General features: G+C 38.1%; 1 protein-coding gene across 1 annotated transcript in view; it reads left to right on the top strand.

Moving 5' to 3' along the window:
• Nucleotides 1-3,490, top strand: part of reck (reversion-inducing-cysteine-rich protein with kazal motifs) — a 48,725-nt gene that overhangs the window by 42,649 nt on the left and 2,586 nt on the right. Inside the window, exons 16-18 of the mRNA XM_016443254.1 lie at nucleotides 2,150-2,311; nucleotides 2,437-2,647; nucleotides 2,845-2,918. Coding sequence (XP_016298740.1) covers nucleotides 2,150-2,311; nucleotides 2,437-2,647; nucleotides 2,845-2,918 — 447 coding nt within the window. The remainder of the gene's footprint in view (nucleotides 1-2,149; nucleotides 2,312-2,436; nucleotides 2,648-2,844; nucleotides 2,919-3,490) is intronic.

Below are 3,490 nucleotides of genomic sequence, written 5' to 3'. Positions count from 1 at the left end.
ACACACACACACTCACACACACACACACACACACACACACACGCTGCTTTATCTCTGCGTTTCCTCTCGGCTCAGATTGTTTGCTCAGGTGTCACTCGGTGTTCATGTGACTCTTCTGCCGTCTGATGAGCGCTCGTGTTCTGAAGGGATCGGGATCTTACAGCACAGATCCAGTCTAATGCCAGCCATTCAGCACGTGTGAACGCTGATGAAGGAAACTCCAGATTTATGTGTGAAGCTGGGCAACATGCACACAGTTTGAGTTTACTATTGATTAGTGTTTCATCAAACCAATATGCAATTATTACAGCAACAAGAGGCTATAACAAGAGAAAGAGCTGATGTTACAGAAGACACTAATGTTTGATCAATAATAATAATTGATAATAACTGAATTTAATAAGTAGGAATTAAAACAAATAAAAAAATCAGCTGATTATTTGTATTAAAATGAAAATGTTATCAATTATTAATAACTGTAATTATAATTGTTGAAATAAACTATTTTTCAAACTGGCCACATAAATATAAATGAATTAATATAGTAATATGGTAAAATACACAAATTTGTAATAAATAATAATAATAATAATAGATATGTGAGCAATTCTAAAAAAAAAAAAGGATAATTTATTAACAAATTTTTAATAAAAATAAAATATCAGTTATTAATAACTGCATGAATAATTTTTTAAATAAAATGTTCCTCCAACATGCTGCATTGATATAAATTAATATAAGCAATAAGATAAAATACACCAATGTTTAATAAATAATTAATAATAGTATAATTTAATGAGAATTATATATAATATATAATGATCTAAAGTCATAAAAATAAAAAGCATTTATTAATATATTAATCATTAATAATAATATTAAAACCATATCAATCATTAATAACTAATAATAATATTTGATATTCATAAATTGCAGCAGTGATATAAATGTATGTGTGTATATATATATATATATATATATAAGCAATATAATAAAAGTCTCAAGTATTTAATAAATCATAATGAATATTTGTAAAATTTAGTAATAAGATATTATTAAATGACACAAAAAAACAACAAAAATTTTTTTTTTTTAATTACTGCAGTTGAAAATAAAATGGTATTAATTATTAATAATGAATAATAGTAATATTTAGAATAAGATATTCATCTGTCGGTCGGTGGTTCTTGACTCTGTTCCTGGAGTCTCCAGCACTGCACATGATGAACGTCTTCTTTCTCTCAAACACATTTGAGGTCTTGGAGTCTGTAGTAATCAGTGTTGGATTATGGAGACACTGCTGTGCGTTTATTCACCTTTTACAGCTTCTATCACTCATACAGTCAGAATCCAGAGTGTGAACGATCTGTTCTGTGTCCTCAGTGTGTGTGTTTGTGAAGGTTTGTTTGCTCAGATGGCAGTGAAGCAGCACTTTTGAATTCACATTCAGGATAGCATTGAATTAGAAGCACAATGATGAGAGCTGCAGACATCAGCGTCCCGTCAGCATCGGTCTTATGGAAGGCACAGCAGTGTTGCGTAACATCTCCTTGGCCCGCGTTTCAAAGGAAATGTTTGTTCCTTTGTAAACAAGATGATAAAATGGCGAAGCCTTGATGTTAAACATCTGTCTGAGGTGCGCTGAAGCAGAGCAGAGATTTCTGGGAAATACGGCTCGTCTTACTGCAGTAAACCCTTGACTTCTGCAGGCTGGATTCAAGAGCGCTGTTCCTGCACTAATTTAACACATGGAAAACGACAGAAATGTCAAATGTGCTGGAAAATTATTTTTAAGATGTAATTGCATTTTCTTTTAGTTAAATAAAAAAGAGATAGTTTCAATAGTTTTTGCTGTGGTATTGAAATTGGTTCTGAAAATGTATAATTAAAGCTCATGTTAAAGAGCTGATTTTATAGCTAATTCATGGCCATATGTCTTATAAAGAGGAATATATTTCTTTAGGGAGTGATCTTTTTCATTTAATTAAATGGAACCTTTTCTGGAAAAGTGCTGGAAGTCCTGGAACATTGCACTGAGATAGATTGGGAACCCTGAAGAAACTTCCCTGGGATCAATTGGTCCTAATTGTCATTTCAGCCTAATTTACCTTATTAACTAATTGTGAGTGTGTGTGTGTGTGTGATGGAGCTGTCAGAATATCCCTGTCCTCAGTACGAGTGTGTTTCCCGTCCGGCCGGCTGTGACCAGAACCAGCTGGATCCGGTCTGTGACACAGACAACATGGAACACGCCAACCTGTGTCTGCTGTTCCAGCGGAGCAAGAGCCTGGCCTACATGGGACACTGTCAGGTACAACAACACACACAACACTGACTTGACATGTGACGATTGTAATTGCAGAGGTTTTTGGTATGATGTGTGTATGAGTCTGATTTCTGACGTGTGTGTGTGTGTGTGTGTGTGTGTGTGTTCAGGACGCCTGCAGGAAGCCCAGAGAGGTGTGTGGTCATAACGGGGAGACCTACAGTACGGTGTGTGAAGCGTTCTCGGACCGCGTGGCTGTGGACTATCAGGGTCGCTGTCATGCGGTCGGCGTCGTGTCAGAGTTCACGCCAGACTCGGGCTGTAATGCTGTTCCCTGCCCTCTGCTCTCCAGCCGTGCCTGCAACCCCGTCACGCCGCCCGGTGAGAGAACAGACATTTAAAAATATTAATAACTGAAATACTTTAAGTCACCCTGCGGCCCGCTGGTGGAGGAGCACTGGCTTGAACAGTCTCAGAATGAACCATTAAGAGAACTGAAGTGATTTTCAGGGACATCTGTACCTTTGTGAGGGCATTTGTGTAAAACTAACTGAGAAATCTGCTGTGAATGAGTGCAGGTGCCTGCTGTCCGGTGTGTGCAGGTCTGCTGCAGATCCTCTGGAATAAAGCGCAGATGAACACCTTCTCCAAGGTAAATGCTCCATCTTCTCGTTCTGCATTGCACAGAGCTGAGATTCGGTCGTGTTTAAAGTATCCTGTGATTTCAGCCGACTGCATTGAGATCAGGCGGCCAGCAGGGGGCAGTGTGGATCATTTAATAGCACTGCTGGAGTATGAAACGCACAGCCGGACTATTCCCATATCAACAACACACTTTACATCAGCCACTCCACATTCCTGAGCACATTAGTCCAGTGCTTTTATTAACTATTAACGTCAGTGTTTCTATATGAGGTCTGGCCTCGCTAAAAAACCTCAAATAAAATCTAACGTCACAGATGTTGCATTTAATAAATGCAGCAGTTATGCACAATAACACTGCCAATGCTGTACTAATGAATACAATATTGCAATCTCCACTGTTACTATTGCTCATAATAGGGTTAGTGATTTGAACGAATGAACGATGCTTTAAGTTATGCAGCTTGTTAAGGAAAGGTGTATATGTGCTGTGAGATGGATGCATACAGAGTGAGGCAGCATTCATATTCACACTGTGTGTGTGTGTGTGTGTGTGTGCGCGTGTGTGTGTGTGTGCGTGTG

This window comes from Sinocyclocheilus anshuiensis, unplaced genomic scaffold, assembly GCF_001515605.1.
Source record: "Sinocyclocheilus anshuiensis isolate Anshui unplaced genomic scaffold, SAMN03320099.WGS_v1.1 scaffold631, whole genome shotgun sequence".
Classification (NCBI taxonomy): Eukaryota; Metazoa; Chordata; class Actinopteri; order Cypriniformes; family Cyprinidae; genus Sinocyclocheilus; species Sinocyclocheilus anshuiensis.
Note: the sequence above shows the minus strand (reverse complement) of the source record. Positions and strands in the feature narration are given on the sequence as shown.